Source organism: Salmo salar, chromosome ssa01 (assembly GCF_905237065.1).
Source record: "Salmo salar chromosome ssa01, Ssal_v3.1, whole genome shotgun sequence".
Classification (NCBI taxonomy): Eukaryota; Metazoa; Chordata; class Actinopteri; order Salmoniformes; family Salmonidae; genus Salmo; species Salmo salar.
The window spans coordinates 42,396,217-42,420,441 of NC_059442.1; the positions used below are offsets into that span (position 1 = coordinate 42,396,217).

Below are 24,225 nucleotides of genomic sequence, written 5' to 3' on the forward strand. Positions count from 1 at the left end.
AGCGTCTCTCCTGTAACCAAGCAACGGCCCAGCCTTGTCTGTAAACAACAAGCTATGATTCCACCAAGACACTGATAGAAAAATTAGAACACCTTCCCCATGCTGGCCCATGTTGACTCCAATGCTTCCCACAGTTGTGTTCATTGGACCATTCTTGATACATACAGGAAACTGTTGAGCGTGAAAAACCCAGCAGCGGTGCAGTTCTTGACTCAAACCGGTGCGCCTGGCACCTACTGTACTCCCATACCCCGTTCAAAGGCACTTCAATCTTTTGTCTTGCCCATTCACCCTCTGAATGGCACGCATACACAATCCATGTCTCAATTGTCTCAAGGCTTAAAAAGCCTTATTTAACCCGTCTTCTCCCTTTCATCTACACTGATTGAAGTGGATTTAACATGTGGCATCAATAAGGGATCACAGCCTTCACCTGGATTCACCTGGTCAGTCTATGTCACGTCTATGTACACTGTAAGTACTCTCTCTCTCTCTATTGTTCTGTACACAGAAACATGCATGAAGCATTACTAGCCATTTATCCTTTGTACCAGCGGTAGGTTGTACTACATAGACTACATAGAAAATATGTATTCCTTGAGTCTACTATGAGAGCTCAGCAGAATCCTGTCAGCACGTAGTGTAGTACAGAGATGCTCCTGGCCTGTGCTTGTTAGTGGGTGCTGGTTAGTTTACATTGAGTGTGTGTGTGTGTTTGTTTACCTGGGGTCAGAGGTTAAGGATCGAAGGTCACTGTAGCTGCAGTTCAGTGCACCCTCACTGGCCTGTCAAGAAGATGATGTCGTTAGGTATCATCATCATCATCATCCCCACCACCATCACTATCGTCATCATCATATTTACGCTCAGCAGTACCCACCCGTCTGCGTTCCCTCAGGACTGCAGCCTCTGCTGGGTGGTTGAACCGGAACGTGTGAACACCTCCAATAGTGATCACTGATCCTGAAGACAGAGAGATATATACCAAAAATGTTACACAGTTGTTGGGCCTCCGAGTGCTACTCTACACGCTCCTAGCTGCACAGCTTACTCTGGCAATGTTGTTACTGTAAACTGAAAAAACTGTAATATCCTATGTTTCACGGAATCGTGGCTGAATGATGACATGGATATTCAGCTAGCGGGATATACGCTGCACAAGCTAGATAGAACAGCACACTCCGGTAAGATGAGGGGGGTCTGTGCATATTTGTAAACACCAGCTGGTGCACGAAATGTAAGGAAGTCTCTAGATTTTGCTCCCCTGAAGTAGAGTATATTGTGATAAATTGCAGGCCACACTACTTGCCTAAAGAGTTTTCAGTTATACTTTTCGTGGCTGTTTATTTACCACCACAGACAGATGCTGGCACTAAGACCGCACTCAGTCAGCTGTATAAGGAAATAAGCAAAAAGGAAACCACTCACCCAGAGGCGGCGCTCCTAGTGGCCGGAGACTTTAATGCAGGGAAACTTAAATCAGTTCTACCAAATTTCCATCAACATGTTAAATGTGCAACCAGAGGGAAAAAAAATTCTAGATCACCTGTACTCCACACACAGAGACGCACACAAAGCTCTCCCTCGCCCTCCATTTGGTAAATCTGACCACAACTCTATCCTCCTGATTCCTGCTTACAAGCAAAAATTAAAGCAGGAAGCACCAGTGACTCGGTCTATAAAAAAAGAGGTCAGATGAAGCAGATGCTAAACTACAGGACTGTTTTGCTATCACAGACTGGAACATGTTCCGGGATTCTACACCACATCAGTCACTGGCTTTATCAATAACTGCATCGAGGACGTCGTCCCCACAGTGACTGTACGTACATACCCCAACCAGAAGCCATGGATTACAGGCAACATTCGCACTGAGCTAAACGGTAGAGCTGCCGCTTTCAAGGTGCGGGACTCTAACCCGGAAGCTTACAAGAAATCCTGCTATGCCCTGCGATGAACCATCAAACAGGCAAAGCGTCAATACAGGGCTAAGATTGAATCATACTACACCAGCTCCGACGCTGGGCTGCAGGGCTGCAAACTATTACAGACTACAAAGGGAAGGACAGCCGCGAGCTGCTCCGTGACACAAGCCTACCAGACGAGCTAAATCACTTCTATGCTTGCTTCGAGGCAAGCAACACTGAGGCATGCAAGAGAGCATCAGCTGTTCCGGACGACTGTGTGATCACGCTCTCCGTAGCCGACGTGAGTAAGACCTTTAAACAGGTCAACATACACAAGGCTGCGGGGCCATATGGATTACCAGGACGTGTGCTCTGGGCATGTGCTGACCAACTGGCAGGTGTCTTCACTGACATTTTCAACATGTCCCTGATTGAGTCTGTAATACCAACATGTTTCAAGCAGACCACCATAGTCCCTGTGCCCAAGAACACAAAGGCAACCTGCCTAAATGACTACAGACCCGTAGCACTCACGCCCATAGCCATGAAGTGCTTTGAAAGGTTGGTAATGGCTCACATCAACACCATTATCCCAGAAACCCTAGACCAACTCTAATTTGCATACCGCCCAAACAGATCCACAGATGATGCAATCTCTATTGCACTCCACACTGCCCTTTCCCACCTGGACAAAAGAAACATTTATGTGAGAATGCTATTCATTGACTACAGCTCAGCGTTCAACACCATAGTACCCTCAAAGCTCATCACTAAGCTAAGGATCCTGGGACTAAACACCTCCCTCTGCTACTGGATCCTGGACTTCCTAACGGGCCGCCCCCAGGTGGTGAGGGTAGGTAGCAACACATCTGCCACGCTGATCCTCAACACTGGAGCTCCCCATGTCAGAGACCTGGCCGGGTGGTGCCAGAATAACAACCTATCCCTCAACGTAACCAAGACTAAGGAGATGATTGTGGACTACAGGAAAAGGAGGACCGAGCACGCCCCCATTCTCATCGACGAGGCTGTAGTGGAACAGGTTGAGAGCGTCAAGTTCCTTGGTGTCCACATCAACAACAAACTAGAATGGTCCAAACACACCAAGACAGCTACCCGGACTATTTGCATTATGTGCCCCCCCTGCCCAACCCCTCTTTTTACACTGCTGCTACTCTCTGTTTATCATATATGCATAGTCACTTTAACTATACATTCATGTACATACTACCTCAATTGGGCCGACCAACCAGCGCTCTCGCACATTGGCTAACCGGGCTATCTGCATTCGGTCCCACCCACCCACCCGCCAACCCCCTCTTTTACGCTACTGCTACCCTCTGTTCATCATATATGCATAGTCACTTTAACCATATCTACATGTACATACTACCTCAATCAGCCTGACTAACCGGTGTCTGTATGTAGCCTCGCTACTGTTATTTTTCACTGTCTTTTTACTGTTGTTTTTATTTCTTTCCCTACCTATTGTTCACCTAATACCTTTTTTGCACTATTGGTTAGAGCCTGTAAGTAAGCATTTCACTGTAAGGTCTACACCTGTTGTATTTGGCGCACGTGACAAATAAACTTTGATTTGATGTGTAACAAGACAGAAACTCTTTGACAAGGGATTCAGAAGAGAGTGTTTGAGAACTAGGTGAGGGCCTACCTTGGGCCAGTCTGCAGGGCTCTGTCACCTCCCTGTCGTTGACCATGCAGACACTCCCTGGCAGCGGCCTCAGAGTGACCACCCCAGACTGGTTTTCTATCTCACAGGTGGCGCCGCCCTGGAGGACTGGAGGGGAAAGACATACACTAAGGAACTCCAAAAGCAAACACATTTGAAGACGCAAATGCTTTTCCAAAAGACATGAACTGCATGCCCGAGATCTATCTAATACTCACGTAGGAGATATCAATATGACAGATAATAAACAGAGAACATAGGAGATATCAATATGACAGATAATAAACAGAGAACATAGGAGATATCAATATGACAGATAATAAACAGAGAACACAGGAGATATCAATATGACAGATAATAAACAGAGAGCATAGGAGATATCAATATGACAGATAATAAACAGAGAACACAGGCGATATCAATATGACAGATAATAAACAGAGAACAGAGAACATAGGAGATATCAATATGACAGATAATAAACAGAGAGCACAGGAGATATCAATATGACAGATAATAAACAGAGAACAGAGAACATAGGAGATATCAATATGACAGATAATAAACAGAGAGCACAGGAGATATCAATATGACAGATAATAAACCGACAGCATAGGAGATATCAATATGACAGATAATAAACAGAGAGCATAGGAGATATCAATATGACAGATAATAAACAGAGAACATAGATATCAATATGACAGATAATAAACAGAGAACATAGGAGATATCAATATGACAGATAATAAACAGAGAACATAGGAGATATCAATAAGACAGATAATAAACAGAGAACAGAGAACATAGGAGATATCAATATGACAGATAATAAACAGAGATCATAGGAGATATCAATATGACAGATAATAAACCCGAGAACATAGGAGATGTCAATATGACATCAGCCTACCTATTTGTGGTTCAACCAGTTTGTCCTGAGGTCCAATCGTGGTCACCCCCTCCTACAACAGAGGGTAGTCAAGAGTTCAGGATGACAGAGGATTGAAACAGTGGATGGGAAAAAAACATGTCAACAAACGCACAGTTGGGTGTGCCGAAAACAAACATTTCATAACAGATGAAATTACTACCAGATGACGTTCTACTACACTAAGCATGACTCTCACAGAACTCAGAGCCCTACACTTAGGCTATCTTTCAGGAAAACAAGTATTTGTTACCCAAATGCTATCTTGTGGGATAAAAAGGCTAGCTCATGTAACTACAGTCCCACTACAGGAGCAGTATGGATTCCAAGGTGGTTTCAGCTCTTTAAATACAGGAAGTGATATAATCATCGGACCTAAAGCCATTCTAGTCGCTGTCAGAATCAGGATGGGCGTAGGTCCCCAGAGCCCGTGCCTCACAACGGGGGGAGAAAAGGAGAGGGGACAGAGTGAAAACGCACCTCGTCTTAACATCGAGCAGTACAAAGAGAGAGAAGGAAGAACAGGGAGGGAGAATCTAGTAGACAAAAAAAAGAGAAAGATTTCAGTCAGAGAAAGAAGCAAAAGAAGAACAGTGTAGTGCAGAGGTACATGTAGAATGTGAGTTCCGTGGATGTGTGTATGCGCGTGTGCGTGCGTGTCTGTGTGTGTGTCTGTGCATGTGTGCGCACGCACTTGTGTGCCAGCGTCCATGCATTAGCACGCTCGTACCGCGAGCTGATAGAAGGTGACCCCGGTGCTGAGTACGTTCCGAGGTCCAGGGAAATAAGGTGTGGTACCAGGGCGTGGATGAGGATATGTGTGTTAGTATCCGAAGGTGTGTATTATATATACCCTGAGGTGGTAGAAGGTGACCCCGGTGCTGAGTACATCCCGGTCCAGTGTAATAAGGTGTGGTAACAGGGAGTGGATGAGAAAACCAGCCCGGTCTCTGTTGATATCCACACTGTACTGTTCCAACAGCTCCTTCTTGTCCCGCCAGCTCTCTGACCAGTCCTTCGTCAGCTGGTCCACCTGGAGGAGGGAAGGGTCAGGCAGAGTGGAGAAGAGTCAGGAGCATAGATTGTATACAAAGGACAAGATGTGGTAATATTTACTATTAAAAGTGACGGGGTACACAGTTCTAGTGGAAAGTCTGATAGATGAGCCTCTCTACCTTCAGCTCGTTCTGTAACACCATGTCAGACAGACTGCCGTCTCGCTCATCGCTCAGAGAAGGGCTGGGATTCCGCTGCTGTGAAGGAATTACCACAGACATGTTGGTGAATGTTACAAGACAAAGGCAGTAATAAGCTAGAATTGAAATAACTTCCAAATCGTTTTATCCCCAAAAACACCGCCGGCGCAGGCGATTATAATTCCTAGTGAAAACCCCGGTCCCGTGGAATCAGTACCATCTTGAAGCTGATCAGCATGCTCTTCAGCCTGTCAATCTCCTCACGTAGCTCTCTGATCAACCTCACGCTGGCATCCTGTCGAGAGACAAGACATGATCCTTTACGATACTCAGACACTAGCACAACCAAACACAAGGCAAACGGTACCACTAATATTGTAGCCCCAACCGGTACTCAAACCCAGGTCTCTACGACTGTCAGTCCGACACCTCTATCGTTACGTCGAGAGGTCATAACCTCTTGACAAGGTTCGCAGCAACATACAACAGAATGCTCAGAACACTCGCCTCGTTGACGCGCGGCTTGTTGACGATGTTCCTGGCGTGAGCAGCATAGCGCAAGGTGCTGAGAGTCTCGTTGTAGCTTCTGCAGGACGGGGACACGGCTGCAAGACACAGGCAGGGGGGGGTGAGATTTATTGTTGGGATTATAACGCTACAATACCCTCTTTACAACCACTGACTGGACTCATCCAGCAACAACTATCTATACTACAGCACTGAAGAAAGACAAACAAAGTGCAAAAAAGTTGACGCAAATGTGTAATGCAATGCCAATATTCCTCACTCACTGGCAATCATGATGGTCTTGGAGTTTCCTCCCAGGCTGTCTTTGAGGAGCCATGTGAGGACAGAGTCCCTGTAGGGGATGAAGCAGTGTCTTCTCCCTCCTCCTCCTCCTCCTCCTCCTCCTCCTCCTCCTCCTCCTCCACCACCACCACCTCCCCCAGACAGAAAGCTGGTGTGGCTGCCCACAGTGCTGCCTGCATCGCCCTCACTGGCCACGCTGTTGATGCTCTGACAACTACTGGACATCTGGGAGTTCTGGGCTGGAAAGGGACGGACGCAGTTCAAGTTTTGTGTTTATTGGAGAGAGACGTACACAGGGGAGACAAGGGGAGAGTTAGGTTACAGAGACAGAGAAAGGGAAAGAGACAGGACAGGGACAGAGACAAAGGATAGGGACAGAGACAGGGACAATGAGAGGGAAGGATAAGAGACAAGGACAGGGAGAGATACAGGGACAGGGGGAGGGTTGGGTTAGAGGTAGGGTAGTCTCACTTGGCTAGTCTAACAGAACATAACATAAGTAGGGCACTGGGTCAGTTACGTGAGGCACACTGCTGTATGTAGAGCACATTATCTACACATATCAGCCTGTATGAATTGGAGATGGTAGAACACAGATAGAAAGGCAGTACTTCACAATAAAAAAAAGTCCATTTGAATATTTACCCAGAGCAGAGATGACGATACCCAGGGTCACCAGGGATTTGTTGATGTTGGATCCCTCAGTGAGTCGGTCTCTGCAGTAGTGGGGGTCTGCTCTCTCACTGTCAGGCAGAACACAACAACACACTGAACATCACATATTCTAGAGAAACACTGGAAATGGTACCTAGTGAAAAGCTATCGTGTGATAAAATGAAACTGCCGGGTCAGTGAACCCACAGTCATGGCAGAAGAAATCCACTAGGAGGCAGCTTGCTCATGGACACTGAGACCTGTATCTGGGATGATTAGGCATCTGGGAATAAGCAGGGCTAAGCTCTTCAACAAACTCACCTGCCAGCCAGGTCTACCAGGTGGATCTTGCTGACGATCTCTGAGGGAAGGTTATTCTCCAGAATAGCCTGTACGGGGACAAATAAACAGACTGGAATAACTACTGTGACTGATGGATTGGCAGGGTCGTGACCTGGGCGAGTGAATCTAAGTGCTGGGATTGGATCGACGCCGGGTTGGGACCTCACCTGGGTGTACTGGATGGTGAAGATGGCATGGGATCTGCTGCTGGCATCGTGGATGTGTGTTGCCGCGGTGATGCGGTTGGCGATGCCCTCCTCCAATAGATCCACCGCCTGCTTGTAGTCAGACACTACGTGCTGGGACAGGTCTGTGGAGAGGACAGACGAACAGACAGACAGACAGAAAAGCAGTTATCAATACCACCTAAAAATATGCAGAATCATATCAAACAGAATAATAATGTTTAATTGAACAACATTGTCTGAGTTGGCAGTGATGTGCGATTAGGAACTAAGTTACTACAGTGTGGTTCAGCTGAATCACGTTTGGTGTCTCGCAAAGCCACAAAAACCCTCCAATAGCTTTTAACTTCCCAAATGATGGCATAACATCATCCTGTTTCTGCAGTAAACTCAGAAGTCAGTGGTGAGGAAAACATTTTTGCACGCTTCTTAGACCAAGAGACTTAATGGTGGTAAGGGATTTGTGGGAACCAGATAGAGAAAGAGAGATGGACTCTGGAGAACCAAACATTATAATGTGGTCTGTGTGTAGAGTAGAGCAATGTGCTTCTTGCTGCCACCGGGAAGTGACATCCCTTCCTGTGATGCTCGGGGATTTCTCCTGATACAGACAATGAATGGATGTTGGGCTTGAAGGAATAGAGGGAAGAGGGGGAGATAGAGAGAGAGAGAGAGAAGGGGAAGTGATGAGAGAGAAAAGAGAGAGAGTGAGAGAGTAAGAAAGAGAGCGAGAGAAAGGCAGAGAGAACGAGAGAGGCAAAGGGAGCGAGAGAGCGAGGGAGGGAGAGAAAAAGAGAGTGCAACGTGCAGAGCCTGGGCTCTCCTGGGTTAATAAATCAAAGTTGAGTCCTGAACACCAGACTAGAAGACTAAGGTGACCACAGCATCCCACTAAGACTGACCTCTAAAATAAGCATGCAAACCTTTATCATTATACCGCTCACCACAGCTACACAACATCTCCACTGAGTTGGCGAGTGAGTCCTGTCCTGGACAAACACATTCCTCCCCACACATTGGATCGGTGTAAATGTGGACTTAATGGGTATTGTATCTACCATCCACTACTGTTTCATGTAGTAGACACTTGTTCGGCCCCCTCACCTTGTACGTAGGGTCCCTTCTCAGGGTGCTCCCTAACCCGTAGGGAGGCTTTCTTCTTCTGCTCTCTGCCTCGCAGCAGGTCACGGACACGCTCATTATAGATCTCCAGAAAGCTGCAGGTGAAGGAGAGTAAATGCACCGTCACAAGGAACTCATACGACACCTAGATACCAATGTGCACTCACTGATAGCTGGAGTCAGACGATCACTCAAGGAGAAATAGGCAAACACACAGCCCCCTCTTACCTGATCTCAACCCTGCTGGAGTTTTGTCCTTCAGGGAAGGTGGCGTCAGCTCTGAACAGGCCCTGGAGAGAAAAGATAAACAGTCAAATCAAATGCCCTCAATCTGGTGCTGAATCATTTTATGTAATCCACAGAGCTAAAATAGTACAGCACTCCTGTGAGTAACTTAAATGAACAACTTTTTATTGCCGCATGAAGATTTCGGGTATGAGCCCTTGTTCAGCGTGCACAGGAGGCAATGTAACGACAACTATACAGGTCCTGGAGATACCAGACAGGTAGAACAGGTCAATAGTCAGAACGCTTCCTCACGAGACCCTCTAGACTGAATTATGGGACCGATTCCTTACCTGACAAATCCTGGGGGTCAGGCCCATGGAGTCCTGTGAGGAGAGGAGAGGAGGAGGAGAGCGCGAGGGAGGAAAAGAGAAGAGTCATTCACTTTATTGGTACTGTGCCTCCTTTCGACACACAGCAGAGAACGCCAACGGGGATTTTCCAGATTATATGATAGGTAACACTGTCCTTACAACACATTATAAGTGCGTCGTAATGGATTGTACCTGCATAAAGTCAAGCGGTACCGTGTGATAGTTATAACCCTTCCTCACCTGTGTTCCCATCATTGTGTAGGTCTTGCCAGTGCCAGTCTGCCCGTAGGCAAACAGACAGACGTTGTATCCCTCTGACGCCCCGGCCAGCACCGACACTCCCAGGTCCTGGAACACCTACACAAAACACACAACTAGTATGAAGAAGAGACGACATAGTGTGGGGCGACAAGAAGACAGCAGACAAGCAGTGTTTTGTTCAATTCTATGCGTAAAGGAGACAGTTAAAGGGCAGAGGTATGGGCGAGAGCAGTTAGCGTCCTCGGTGTGACACGTTGTGTCATGGAGTGTTTCTACAGCTGTATTCAGATTAAGTTCAGCCAGACACAACGCTGAGGAACCCAGCCAGTGGCCTGGGTTGTTGCTTTCCTGCAGAGGTGTTCGGCTAGGGAAGCAGAGCAAGGGAGGTGCTAAGGAGAACAGAGTCAGGAGGTCAGCTAATACTGAGAGCAAACACCCTGCTAGAGCTAGGAGGAGGGCCGGGAGGCTGGGTGGCAGGGCGGAAAGGTGGGGGAGTTGAAAGCGAGTCGCCGAGCAGGAAAATAAACCTCCCGAAGGAGCGTGGAGCCAAGAGCGCAGTGTTCCTGAGGAGGTCCCATACCTATAGCCACAGAGCCAGTATGGGCACATTGTTTTCCTTCCTCCCCTCGGCCAGGGAGAGATCAGAGAGAGGGGGTTGAAGCAGGCCTGAGGACATGCTTGACCCCCAGCAGCCCAGCCAGCAGGCCCAGCCCCAGTTAAACACACCAGCAGCAGCAGGAACTTGATCCAGAGCCAAACCCCAGACACAGTACATTCTCCTTCATAACCATAACACACGGGATCAGTGAGGGGGCCCAGACCCACTGAGAGTCTAGGGAACATTGAGACAGCGTGAGGGGAGGAATGCTCCCACACTGCTCCCCCAGCACAAACGATCACACAGGTTTCAACACAGCTCTACACCTCCCTCAGAAGCTCTCAGCCAACATAACGACCAACAGAACTGGAGATATACGTTACTGAAGCTATACGTTACACAAACCCAGAGAAAAGCCCTCAAATGTACACAACGACCAGGACGATGTTTTGGTTGGATAAAATCCCTCAACGACCAGGACGATGTTTTGGTTGGATAAAATCCCTCAACGACCAGGACGATGTTTTGGTTGGATAAAATCCCTCAACGACCAGGACAATGTTTTGGTTGGATGACTGGATGCCCCTTCTAATATTTTATGAAAGACCACGTAAAGACCCTCCAATGAGATTCGCATAATAACCAAACGGTCAGTTTCAACAAGGTCAACATTTGTTTCCGTCAGTAAAGAGGGTCAATATTGACTAGAGAGGTGTAGTCAGCCAGTCAGCCAGACAGACAGTTAGCGCACATGAAGAACAGCACAGAGGGCACCAGTTTTATGTCTTAATTATGGCTTGAATCCCGTTAGCGGGATCGATATGACAACAGCCAGTGAAATAGCAGGGCGCCAAATTCAAAACAACAAAAATCTCATAATTAAAATTCCTCAAACATACAAGTATTATACACCATTTTAAAGCTTTACTTCTTGTTAATCCAGCCACAGTGTCTGATTTCAAAAAGGCTTTACGGCAAAAGCAAACCATATGATTATGTTAGGTCAGCGCCGACACACAAAAAAACACAGCCATTTTCCAGCCAAAGAGAGGAGTCACAAAAAGCAGAAATAGAGATAAAATGAATCCCCAATCTTTGATGATCTTCATCAGATGACACTCATATGACTTCATGTTACACAATACATGTATGTTTTGTTCGATAAAGTTCATATTTATATCCAAAAATCTCAGTTTACATTGGCGCGTTATGTTCAGTAATCTTTTGCCTCCAAAACATCCGGTGATTTTGCAGAGAGCCGCATCAATTTACAGAAATACTCATCATAAATGTTGATGAAAATACAGTTGTTATACATGGAACTTTAGATAAACTTCTCCTTAATGCAACCGCTGTGTCAGATTTCAAAAAAGCAATAATCTGAGTACAGCGCTCAGACACGAAAACATGCCATACAATATATCCGCCATGTTGGAGTCAACAATAGTCAGAAATAGCATTATAAATATTCACTTACCTTTGATGATATTCATCAGAATGCCCTCCCAGGAATCCCAGTTTAACAATAAATGTTTGCTTTGTTTGATAAAGTCCATCCTTTATGTCCAAATACCTCCTTTTTGTTCGCACCTTCAGTTCACAAATCCAAATTCACGACGCGCAGGTCAGACGAAAACTCAAAAAATCCCATTACAGTTCGTAGAAACATGTCAAACAATGTATAGAATCAATCTTTAGTATGATTTTATCGTAAATCTGCAATAAAGTTTCAACCGGAGAAATCCTTTGTCTTCAGAAATGCAATGGAACTGAGCTACCTCTCACGTGAGCGCGCATGGCTGAGCCTCATGCCCTGCTGGCAGTGTTCTGACTCCAGGAGCTCTTATTCATTCTCACTTCACAGTAGAAGCCAAAAACAAGGTTCTAAAGACTGGTGACATCTAGTGGAAGCCTTAGGAAGTGCAAAATGACCCCACAGACACTGTAGTTTGGATAGGCAATCACATGAAAAACTACAAACCACTTCCTGTTTGGATTTTTTCTCAGGTTTTTGCCTGCCATATGAGTTCTGTTATACTCACAGACATCATTCAAACAGTTTTAGAAACTTCAGAGTGTTTTCTAACCAAATCTACTAATAATATGCATATCTTAGTTTCTGGGAGTGAGTAGCAGGCAGTTTACTCTGGGCACGTCAGTCATCCAAGCTACTCAATACTGCCACCATCCATAAGAAGTTAACTAACTGCCATTGACCACATGCCAACACAGAAACAACCAAACAAGCACACGCACACAAAGTATCTCAGACGAAAATCAACAGCATCACTACTGCAACGCATCCTGTCTCTCCTAACAGCTCGCAGCAGGCCAACACACGTTAGATTTCAGGTTTGGTTACGCGATTACTACCAGTAGCCTTGTGTCTTATCTAATGGCTATTTCCCCACACGCCAACACAGAAACAGTCAAATTACTACAGCACAGAGTAACCCAATAAAGACGTGTGTACATGTCTACGTGTTAAACCCTTACGGCAGTAACAGCCTATCAAACGTCACCATAGGATGCCTCAACAGCAGGAGAGAGAGAGAGAGAGAGTACTGGGTAGGCTGTTGTTATCCTACAAAGGAATGCACAACAACACCTATTGCTGTGGGTCCACAAATTTTATTTTTTGATAATGATTTTATTTTAGATTAAAAACCATTTTTGGGGATAATAACAGTGTAAATTGTATTATAAGCTTTTGACAATGCAAAATATTTATAATAACAATAATAGTTCACTGCTAAAATGGACAAAATTTGACCATCAAGATATTTTATGTCTAAAATAATCCTTGACTCGCTTCTGACAGTGACTTGGTGGCCCCCGTGATTTGATAAGTGCACAAAGGGTGGGAGCACTAGTCTGGTCCCAGATCTGTTTGCGCTATATAGCCAACTCTATCATGACCATGATGACCATAGGAGCTGGCAAGACAGCACAAACAGATCTGGGACCAGGCTATGGGAGCAGTGGTTGCAAATTCAAAGTGTGTTTGTGTGTAAAGTCAATTAGCAGAGCTGGCAAAAAAAGAGCAGCCATTACGAATGCTGTGCTGTTGTCGTTAGTCTACGTGATGTGTTTGGCTGAAACCTGTGTTGAAGAAGCTAGACTAGCACATTGTGTAAGTTATGCTGACTGTAGTGCAGTGGAATCCAGAACACCAAGCTATGCAACCCTGTAACTCTGCCGCTTGAATAGGGGTTCCCCACCCACACCACAAAGAGCCGTGCCATTCCTGTCCCCATACCATTCGTTACGCTGGACTCTGTCTCTCTCTCCCTCCCTACTCCCTCACTCCTGTCCCCCTCTCTCCACCTCAATCTTGCCCCCTCCCCCTCACTCCTGTCCCCCTCTCTCCACCTCAAACTTGCCCCCTCCCCCTCACTCCTGTCCCCCTCTCTCCACGTCAACCTTGCCCCCCCCCGCACCACTGTCCCCTCTTTCTCTCTCGATAGCTCAAACTCTCCTCCCTATCCTCGCTAGCAGACAGAATCAATAGTAACCTTGTTAAAGCAGAAACTCTCAGCACACAAAGAGCACGAAACTCCACGTCGCCACACTACTGTCAACTCGTTCTATACTGACCTTGAGTATGCACACGCACGCATCTCTCCATTATCACAATGGCTCCTACAGGCAGGGAGGTATTCTTATTGAAGATGAATAACACAGGCCCTGACATCCTCTGAATCACTCTATTGTGTCTCATCATTGTCATATAACAATCATTTGGCGGAGGGCAATAGCTGCTGCGGACGGCATCCCTGAAAGACCACAATAGGCTCTCACTGCTCCAACCTACTTTCGCAGAGCCTGGCCTGGCCAACTGGTGTGGCGGCGCAGCAAACTGGGAGGTATGTGGCCAACAAAGCAGACCTGTGAGGTAAGAGACACAGTGCATTATGGGGCTGCTGACTAACTAACTAAGGATCCAGATTCAAGCAGGTCATAGAGAGAATAGCCAACAGAGAGAAGGGCCAGAGCGAGAGTCTGTAGAATGATCACCCAAAACACACTGAACTCACTCCCATCAACAGGAAGGCTCTGTCTGTCTGTCTGTCTGTCTGTCTGTCTGTCTGTCTGTCTGTCTGTCTGTCTGTCTGTCTGTCTGTCTGTCTGTCTGTCTGTCTGTCTGTCTGTCTGTCTGTCTGTCTGTCTGTCTGTCTGTCTGTCTGTCTGTCTGTCTGTCTGTCTGTCTGTCTGTCTGTCTGTGTGTGTGTGTGTGTGTGTGTGTGTGTGTGTGTGAGTAAATGTGTGTTTGTGTAGGTGTCTGTGTGTGTGTGTGTGTGTGAGTAAATGTGTGTTTGTGTAGGTGTTGCTATGTGTCCAACCGGCCCAGAGGAAACTGTATCTGAATACAATGACTAAAGGCTTGGCGTTTGCTTTCCTTCTCTTGACAAAAACAGAAACAAATACAAACCTGCTTCACAATGAAGGGAGGAAAGCAGAATATAGATTCCACTCTGGCAAGGAAACACAGGTCCAAACCATCAGGCCAAACAGTGGGACAGGACGGAGGTAGGAGTGGGAGACCCTGTCTAGTTGGTGTGTGTGTGTGCGCGCACACTGTAAAACCAAGTGTTTAGGATCTGAACACACAACTAAACACTTTTCTGTAACACTTTTTAAACGCGCCGAGGCATTTAGAATTTCAATGAAAACGCATCACAGTGTTTAGATTGTAAACCCCAGAACATGTTAATTCACTGTAACACTTTTTAAACACATGAACATGTTTATTCAGCACAAGCCGTTTAGATTTTAAACACAAAACACTGGGGGGGTTGTTTTAAAAATGTAGGGCGTAAAGCCATATCTGCATATTTCCCAGCAGGCCTTTCGAGTGAATGTGCGAGATACCCACCCATGACTGTGGGTGACAGACGTATGCTTGTTGCATTCAATCATTTCTATTCCTGAAGCTTTCAACAAGTGACTGCCTAAGTTCAAGTGTTAATTACAAGTAAACCCTTTATGACCACATACTATTCATTTCATAAGGCATTTAGTTATGGCCTACTTATCCTCAACATTGTGGTCTCCAGCCAGAGCGAGGATATCCAACAATTGGAATATTTTATCATGTCATGTTCAGTTGGGCTGAAATGTAGGTAAGGTGACAGACATTCCTAACACTGATGGAGTGGAAAAGTCACATCAATATCTAATGACTAAATGCACTCTAAACAGGACGATCGGCAAAAAACGAGTGTTTAAAATAGATATAGGTGTTCTCCTGGTTGAAAACTAGAAAAAGCTGACTATCATGTTTAATCTTGCATTCTAAACGCCTGTGTTTAAGATGAGAACACTTATTGGCTAATCTAAATGCCTAATCTTTACGTTTTAAACACTGATGTTTAGGTTATAAACGCGTCACGTGTTTCATGGTTTTACAGCGTGTGTGTGTGTGTGTTGGTATGTGAGTGGGTGTGGGCACGTGTGAGTGTGTATGGGGACAAGGAGGGTTCACTCCAGAAGTGGGTCAGTCCAAGCAGAGGTCAGATGTGGAGCGAGCCGACCCAGAATCCCCCCCTCTCTCCGGACCATGACGTCTTCTGATAAACAAGGGAAGGGCAGATTTGTCGCCTGAGATCTGAACCTGGATAGCAGCTGTTTATAAGAGCTTGTTTTGAAACGTGGATACTTTTTAGATTGGAAGCCTGTATGTCTGGAGCGTGTCAATGGAAAGGAAAAACAGAACGAGGGGGAGAGAGAGCGAGATGGGGAGAAGAAGGAGAGAGAGAAAGAGAGATGGAGGCAGGCAGCTGGGATGGTGCTTATTAATGGTCTCAGTCTACTAATCATTGGCTGTGGTGGACTGACTACAGTGGCTGGGTCTGTTTTCATGTGGCCTGCTCTACACCAGCCCCTGGACTGGAAAACTCCTTACTTTTCTCTCTCTGTCTGTCTGTCTGTCTATGCAAGTGCTCTTCTAAGGAACCACGGCCAAAAAACGTCAGCGCCTCTTTCCAGGTTTGAAGAGACAAAAAACCCACAATTGACTTTCCTACTACTACACACACACATTACACAACATCTCATATAGTAAGGGGGTTCCTTGGGCTAAAACAGTGGACATTGGTTGGGCAATCAGGAAAAGTAAAGAAACAGACACAGCAGCCATAATCCGACAGAACCAGGGCCGTACTCACAAAGCCTCTCAGACAAGGAGTGCTGAGCTAGGATCAGGTCCCACCTTTCTATGTAATCGTATTCTAAAAGGCAAAACTGATCCTATATCAGCACTCCTACTTTAAGACTCTTTGTGAATACAGGCCCAGGTCTCACGGTCAGTTCTGCCCTCTCTCCAAGACTGGACAGGACAGCTGCATTGGTACTGGAACCTACAACATGGGTCAGTCAGTCCGTTTCAGTCCCACACTTTCCAACTAGCTTACACAAACACTGCAGCTGGACCCTGAGCAGATGTTAGACAAAAGTTGAGCTTTTGTTCAGCCTGAGGAATATATACATGTTATTGGAGATGGAGTCGACTAAACTCGACTCCGCGATTATGGAGTTGAGCGGACACTAGTGTGGCTACTACCGACGTCACATAAAAGGACGTTTTTTAATAAAAAACTAAAGATTTCAGCATTTCAGATTAAATGCGGGCTATTTTATCAAAACTGAATTTCATGTGACGTCGGAGCTCCGGTACGCCCACACTAGTCGCCGGCTCAACTCCAACGTAAATCGTGGAGCTGAGTTTAGTCGGCTAACATGCATCCTAACTTTCTGAGATATGAGTGAGAGAAAAAGGGTAAGAGAGACAGACAGTGAAGCTGGGGGAGGTGTTGAGGGAGGGGGCAGGAAAAACTAGCGAAACACAGAGAGAGGCAGAACGACGACTGAGAGAGAGAGAGAGATAGGGAGGAAGAACATTGGCTGGGGTTCAACAGTGTTCTCATTCATTTGACATACTTTGACAGAATTTGTAGGTCAAATTAGCATATAAGGGCAGGGAGGCGGGAGGAGGGAAGGGGAGGGAGAGACTGAGGGCTACACAGATAAGCTGTTGGACATTATTCATGCCTGCCTACACATGGGAGATATAGAGAAAGAGAGAGAGAGAGACAGAGAGTGAGAGAGAGAGAATGATAGAGACAGTTGGGAGGATGAGGGGAAAGGGATAGAGTAAAGGGGAGGGAGAAAACGTCGGGAAAGGGTGAGAAAGAGGGGAAAATTCGATAGTTTTATTTTTTAAATTTGATTGAACCTTTATTTAACTAGGCAAGTCAGTTAAGAACAAATTCTTATTTACAATGACGGCCAAACCCGGACGACGCAGGGCCAATTGTGCGCCGGCCCTATGGGACTCCCAATCACGGCCGGCTGTGATACAGCCTGGATTCGAACCAGGGTGTCTGTAGTGACGCCTCAAGCACTGAGATGCAGTGCCTTAGACCGCAGCGCCACTCGGGAGCCCTAAAACAGCATAGATAAAGAAGGGTAGGGAGAAAACGTCGGGGAACGAGAGTGAGAGAGAGGGGGTGTGCTGGCATGGCACTTTCAACTTTTCAGCAAACATTTCTAACTCTCTCAACTGTTACTGCAACAACTGACACTGGGGCAAACGCTCGACCTTAAACATATAAATAACACTAGCCCATATCTGTAACGACTCTCTGTTGCTCCTCCCTCTACCGCTTGTTAAAGCAACCAGAGAGAGGGGGCTAACGAGAAAGAGAGAAAGAGAAAGAGGGAAATAGCAGTATTAATGGCAGGGTCCAGGGAATGAGAATGTTTAAGCACCCAGAGCCCTCTCTGGCCGAAAAGGTTTAATGACAGGGAAAGAAAACAGAGAATGGAAAGGCGGACAGGGAATGGCTTCCCCAGGCTTTAGCCTCCTTTACAAAAAAAACACATGTCAAATTTGCATTTTCACATGTAAAATCACATGTGAAAGTTCTGCAGCACTGAAGGTCCCCAAAAACACAGTGGCCTCATTCTTAAATGGACGAAGTTTGGAACCACCAAGACTCTTCCTAGAGCTGGCTGCCCGGCAAAACTGAGCAATCGTGGGAAAAGGGCTTTGGTCAGGGAGGAGGCCAACAACCCGATGGTCACTCTGACAGAGCTCCAGAGTTCAAGAAGGACAACCATCTCTGCAGCACTCCACCAATCAGGCCTTTATGGTAGAGTGGCCAGACGGAAGCCACTTTTCACTAAAAGACACCTAGCAGCCTGCTTGGAGTTTGCCAAAAGGCACCTAAAGACTCTCAGACCATGACAAACAAGATTCTCTGGTCTGACGAAATCAAGATTGAACTCTTTGGTCTGAACGCCAACCGTCGCGTCTGGAGGAAACCTGTCACCATCCCTATGGTGAAGCATGGTGGTGGCAGCATCATGCTGTGGGGATGTTTTTCAGCGGCAAGGACTGGAAGACTAGTCAGGACCAAGGGAAAGATGAACGGAGCAAAGTTGAGAGAGATCCTTGATGAAAACCTGCTCCAAAGTGCTCCGGACCTCAGACTGGGGCGATGGTTCACCTTCCAACAGGAAAGCGACCCTAAGCACACAGCCAAGACAATGCAGGAGTGGCTTCGGGACAAGTGTCTGAATGTCCTTGAGTGGTCCAGCCAGAGCCCGGACTTGAACCCGATCTAACATCTCTGGAGAGAACTGAAAATAGCTGTGCAGCAACACTCTCCCTCCAACCTGACAGAGCTTGAGAGGATCTGCAGAGAAGAATGGGAGAAACTCCCCAAATACAGGTGTGCCAAGCTTATAGCATCATACCCAAGAAGACTTGAGGCTGTAATTGCTGCCAAAGGTGCTTCAACAAAGTACTGCGTTAAAGGGTCTGAATACTTATGTAAATGTTATTTCAGGTTTTATTTTTTTATAAATGTGCAAAAACTTCTAAAAACCTGTTTTTGCTTTGTCATTATGGCATATTGTGTGTAGATTGATGGGGGAAAAAACTATTTAATACATTTTTGAATAAGGCTGTAACATAACAAAATGTGGAAAAAGTCAAGGGGTCTGAATACTTTCTGAAAGCACTGTATATATTTTTTTGTATATATTTTCCTTTATTATGTTCCCCTAACCCTGGAGAAACTAATGGACAACAATACTTGGGATTCTACTTTCAGCTTATACATACTATATACATTTTACAGACAGTGTATTTTACAATAGTTATATTTTGTTTGTTTTAATACCAACCTTCAGCTACCCTCAACCCCTCTCATCTATCTCTGAAGACCATCCAGAATAAGTTTCTCCATTTCTTTTTGTTCTTCTTGTAACTTATTCTGTCCCTCCATGCCTCAAGTTAACTATTTGTATATATTGTATTGGCTGTCTCATCTGCTATATTCTCTATAGGCGTACAGTATAGGGGTTTATTCTGGGGGGGATTCTGGTATGGTAGTATACATGGGTACTCTATGTACTGGACTATCCCCCTGAATAGCAGGTCTGCTATTACCATCACTAGTCCAGAGAACTGCAAGTATGCAGAGATATGGGCAGCAACACCGTGTGCTTACTAAGTTAACCTGTTTAGGATAGGGGGCAGTATTTTCACGGCCGGATAAAAAACGTACCCGATTTAATCTGGTTATTACTCCTGCCCAGAAACTAGAATATGCATATAATAATTTGATTTGGATAGAAAACTCCCTAAAGTTTCTAAAACTGTTTGAATGGTGTCTGTGAGTATAACAGAACTCATATGGCAGGCCAAAACCTGAGAAGATTCCATACAGGAAGTGCCCTCTCTGACCATTTCTTGGCCTTCTATAGCCTCTTTATCGAAAATAGAGGATCTCTGCTGTAACGTGACATTTTCTAAGGCTCCCATAGGCTCTCAGAAGGCGCAAGAATGGGGAATGATGACTCTGCAGTCCCTGGGCGAAAAACAGTAGGGGTTTTGGAAAGTGGTCGTTCTGAGAACAATGACACGGGTGCGCGCGTGCATGTGAAGACTCCATTTTCTATTTTCAGTGTTTGAACGAAAACAAGGTCTCCCAGTCGGAATATTATCACTATTTTACGAGAAAAATCGCATAAAAATTGATTTTAAACAGCGTTTGACATGCTTCGAAGTACGGTAATGGAATATTTTGACATTTTTTGTCACAATACGCGCCGGCGCGTCACCCTTCGGATAGTGTCTTGAACGCAAGAACAAAACGCAGCTATTTGGATATAACTATGGATTATTTGGAACCAAAACAACATTGGGTGTTGAAGTAGAAGTCCTGGGAGTGCATTCTGACGAAGAACAGCAAAGGTAATCCAATTTTTCTTATAGTAAATCTGTGTTTGGTGAGTGCCAAACTTGGTGGGTGTCAAAATAGCTAGCCATGATGGCCGGGCTATCTACTCAGAATATTGCAAAATGTGCTTTCACCGAAAAGCTATTTTAAAATCGGACACCGCGATTGCATAAAGGAGTTCTGTATCTATAATTCTTAAAATAATTGTTTTGTTTTTTTGTGAACGTTTATCGTGAGTAATTTAGTAAATTCACCGGAAGTTTTCAGTGGGTATGCTAGTTCTGAACGTCACATGCTAATGTAAAAAGCTGGTTTTTGATATAAATATGAACTTGATTGAACAAAACATGCATGTATTGTATAACATAATGTCCTAGGAGTGTCATCTGATGAAGATCAAAGGTTTGTGCTGCATTTAGCTGTGGTTTTGGTTTTTGTGACATTATATGCTAGCTTGAAAAATGGGTGTGTGATTATTTCTGGCTGGGTACTCTCCTGACATAATCTAATGTTTTGCTTTCGTTGTAAAGCCTTTTTGAAATCGGACAATGTGGTTAGATAAAGGAGAGTCTTGTCTTTAAAATGCTGTAAAATAGTCATATGTTTGAAAAATTGAAGTTTTTGGATTTTTGAGGTGTTTGTAATTCGCGCCACGCTCTATCATTGGATATTGGCGAGGCGTTCCGCTAGCGGAACATCTAGATGTAAGAGGATAACGTTTACATATTGAAATTAAATTACAAGACTTTATGTCCATCACAGGTGCTCCACGTTTTTTTTTTATCTGGATTTTATAAGCGATTAAGCAAGACCAAACTATTGGTGTCTTTGGGGCTTGTGAGTGTCCATATCTAGTCTAATAGTCTGCCATAACAAGATCAAATATGTGTGGCAGTCATGGTTCCTTTAACCAGTCATCAGTAAAGTGGATTAAAGCTCACTAGTGGGGAATACAGTGTGAGAGGAAAATGCACACCAATCACTGTGAAGCACAGAGCAGTTATTCTTCTTCTTATAGCATGACTAACACACAGACCTAGAAATACCAAGAGCATAATCAAGTCATGAACACAGCATGGGGGGAGGGAGGGAGAGAGAGAGAGAGCGACGAGAATGAGAGAGAAAGAGATGAGAATGAGAGAGAGAGAGAGAGAGAGAGAGAGAGAGAGAGAGAGAGAGAATAAGAGAGCGCAAGAGAGAATTCCAGAGGTGGAGGAGGGGAATGGGCAGGGGGTCGACAGAACCGCCCATTTCTCGTCTGCCAAACTCACAGCTGCTCCACTAAGTCATTTTTCACAGTTAGATTTCAGCCCAAATGACGTCATTGGACAGGATCTGAATCTGGAGCTCAACGCTGGGTTTCATTACCAAATGAAGTCAGCTTGGAGCTTGGACCGGGGTGTTTTTGCTCTCCCTCCCTCGTTCTCTCTTCTCCATCTCTCTCTCTACCCCAATATATTCTCCTCCTCCCCCCTTCCCTCTCTCTGTGTCTCTCTTTTTTCCCCCCCCCCTCTCTCTGTCTCGGTCTCCCTCTCATCCCCCCTCTCTCTCCCTCTTCCACCCTCCTCTCTCTGTGCTCCAGATGATTCCCAGTTCTCAGCTATTTCCGTTTTCCATCTATTTAAATGCCCCAGTCCTGGTTAAATGGCCCATGTTAATTAAACATAGAAGAGAATATGTTACGCAGTAAGTATACACATCTAACACTTGACAAAGTGAGCGCTAAAATAAACAGGGCCATTCTCTCTCTAGTTCACCACTACCTCAACAGCTGGGTTTCATTATGGATTATATCTCTTCTTCAGCTCTGTTCCAAAGCCCAGCTCCGTAGTGAATACCTAGGATCTCTCATTCTCTCTCTCTTCTTCCTCTCACCTTCCCCTCCTTTCTACTCTCCCCCTCTCTTTCTCTTTTCCCTCTCCACTTCACTCCTTCTTTCTGACCAGGGTGGAGAGCATGCAGTTAAACCGGCTCTGGAGGACACTCCATCAACTCACTGTCACTGCAGCACATACCGTAACAAGTCAACATTATTGACGCCCCTAAGGATTCCTATAAATAAAGTAGTCAAACGTTTAGTATTTGGTCCCAAATTCCGAGCACGCAATGATTACATCAAGCTTGTGACTCGACAAACTTGTTGGATGCATTTGGAGTTCATTTTGGTTGTGTTTCAGATCATTTTGGGCCCGATAGAAATGAATGGTAAATAATGTGTAGTGTCATACTGGGGTGACTTTTATTGTAAATAAAAATAGAATATGTTTCTAAACACTTCTACATTAAATGTGGATGCTACCATGATTACAGATCATCCTGAATGAATCGTGAATAACGATGAGTGAGAAAGTTACAGAGGGGTCAAAGATCATTGCGTGCTAGGAATACAGGAACAAATACTAAGCTTTGAACTCCTTTATTTATAAGAATCTTTAGCGGTGTCAATCATTTTGACCACTGCCTTGTTGAGGAAAACAAAATATGACTTGCTCTTTTTCAGAGCAATTTTATTAGTATAAAACAATATTATTTCCCAAAATGTTTTTGCATACAATATATAGCTCAGTATTTGAATTATTTATTTTATACAGTCATTATGGCTAAGCTTTATCAAGGGTGTCAATCATTTCAGACCCCACAGTATGTGTTATTTTTCATTCTGTGGCATAATACAGCACATCCACAGTACAGAGCAACACAGCGGAGGTCTAGCAGCTTGGGGTGGTGGGAATAGGGGGTTTGCTCCTCCAGGGTAGAGACTGGAGGAGCAGCAGTTAGGTTTGAGTTTCCCCTCCCCCCACCACGGTTCTCAGATTGACTCAGTCCCTCAGGGCTCAACAGGAAGTTAAGCCAGGAGGACAACGTCTTCTCTGGACACACACACACACACAACTACACTGCAGCGCTCCGACATGTTGCTTGAGAAAAACACAAGGCTAAATTGTGACTTTAAAACAGTGCTTAGCACCAGTGAGAGGAAAAAAATCTGACGCTTATCTAAAATAGTGAGACTTTTTCAATGGAATTAAAGACTGTTGAAATTATAGGTAGGTCTGTTACACAAGTGGTACTATTCTTAGGGACAGATGTTCCGCTAGCGGAACGCCTCACCAACATCCAATGGTATAGAGTGGCGCGAATTACAAATACCTCAAAAATGCTAAAACTTCAATTTCTCAAACATATGACTATTTTACAGCATTTTAAAGACAAGACTGTCCTTTATCTAACCACATTGTCCGATTTCAAAAAGGCTTTACAACGAAAGCAAAACATTAGATTATGTCAGGAGAGTACCCTCCCAAAAATAATCACACAGCCATTTTCAAAGCAAGCATATATGTCACAAAAACCAAAACCACAGCTAAATGCAGCACTAACCTTTGATGATCTTCATCAGATGACACTCCTAGGACATTATGTTATACAATACATGCATGTTTTGTTCAATCAAGTTCATATTTATATCAAAAACCAGCTTTTTACATTAGCATGTGATGTTCAGAACTAGCATACCCACCGCAAACTTTACTAAATTACTCACAATAAACGTTAACAAAAAACATAACAATTATTTTAAGAATTATAGATACAGAACTCCTTTATGCAATCGCGGTGTCAGATTTTAAAATAGCTTTTCGGTGAAAGCACATTTTGCAATATTCTGAGTAGATAGCCCG

At 44.9% G+C, this 24,225-nt stretch overlaps 1 protein-coding gene across 1 annotated transcript in view; it reads right to left on the reverse strand.

Annotated features, from left to right (window-relative positions):
* Positions 1-24,225, reverse strand: part of stard9 (StAR-related lipid transfer (START) domain containing 9) — a 61,995-nt gene that overhangs the window by 25,192 nt on the left and 12,578 nt on the right. The window contains exons 4-19 of the mRNA XM_014195367.2: positions 9,677-9,793; positions 9,416-9,448; positions 9,066-9,127; positions 8,820-8,932; positions 7,698-7,840; positions 7,510-7,577; positions 7,180-7,277; positions 6,516-6,773; positions 6,232-6,329; positions 5,942-6,019; positions 5,704-5,781; positions 5,382-5,561; positions 4,511-4,562; positions 3,580-3,705; positions 881-963; positions 724-785 (exon numbers count right to left, since the gene is read on the reverse strand). Coding sequence (XP_014050842.2) covers positions 724-785; positions 881-963; positions 3,580-3,705; positions 4,511-4,562; positions 5,382-5,561; positions 5,704-5,781; positions 5,942-6,019; positions 6,232-6,329; positions 6,516-6,773; positions 7,180-7,277; positions 7,510-7,577; positions 7,698-7,840; positions 8,820-8,932; positions 9,066-9,127; positions 9,416-9,448; positions 9,677-9,793 — 1,649 coding nt within the window. The remainder of the gene's footprint in view (positions 1-723; positions 786-880; positions 964-3,579; positions 3,706-4,510; positions 4,563-5,381; positions 5,562-5,703; positions 5,782-5,941; positions 6,020-6,231; positions 6,330-6,515; positions 6,774-7,179; positions 7,278-7,509; positions 7,578-7,697; positions 7,841-8,819; positions 8,933-9,065; positions 9,128-9,415; positions 9,449-9,676; positions 9,794-24,225) is intronic.